This window comes from Penaeus monodon, chromosome 32 (genome assembly GCF_015228065.2).
Source record: "Penaeus monodon isolate SGIC_2016 chromosome 32, NSTDA_Pmon_1, whole genome shotgun sequence".
Classification (NCBI taxonomy): Eukaryota; Metazoa; Arthropoda; class Malacostraca; order Decapoda; family Penaeidae; genus Penaeus; species Penaeus monodon.
The window spans coordinates 6,962,948-6,963,332 of NC_051417.1; the positions used below are offsets into that span (position 1 = coordinate 6,962,948).

Sequence of the window (385 nt, forward strand, 5' to 3'; positions counted from 1 at the left end):
AAGGTTGCTATTGCAGAGAGGCAGATGACAGCAGACTCATGTGCAAAGAAAAGAAGTAAGGAAAGTGAGTTGAGCATTTATCTCCTGTTCTCTGTAGTCACAAACAGCCTAGTTTGTCTGTTTTTTTATAACCTCTTATTCTTTGAAGAATTATGCAAAGTCACTGAAGGTATTAGCAGTTGGTTGCCAGTGAACCATATATGATTTTTCCTCGCCCCTTTTTGTGTGCATTTATTTTATTGTAATTATCTTTTTAAATGTTCAATACTCTTGAGGTGTATATATATGCAAATAGATTACTCCAGACTCATGAAATTTAGTTGTGTTTTCTACATATAATATAAGCACACTATTAACCCATTGGATCCGGTTGCATCACAGCAAT

General features: G+C 34.8%; 1 protein-coding gene across 1 annotated transcript in view; it reads left to right on the forward strand.

Moving 5' to 3' along the window:
- LOC119593401 overlaps positions 1 to 385 on the forward strand; it is a gene marked incomplete at its 3' end in the record, with an annotated part of 20,365 nt that overhangs the window by 14,907 nt on the left and 5,073 nt on the right. The window contains 1 exon segment of the mRNA XM_037942330.1: positions 4 to 64. Within this exon segment, the coding sequence (XP_037798258.1) occupies positions 4 to 64 (61 nt within the window).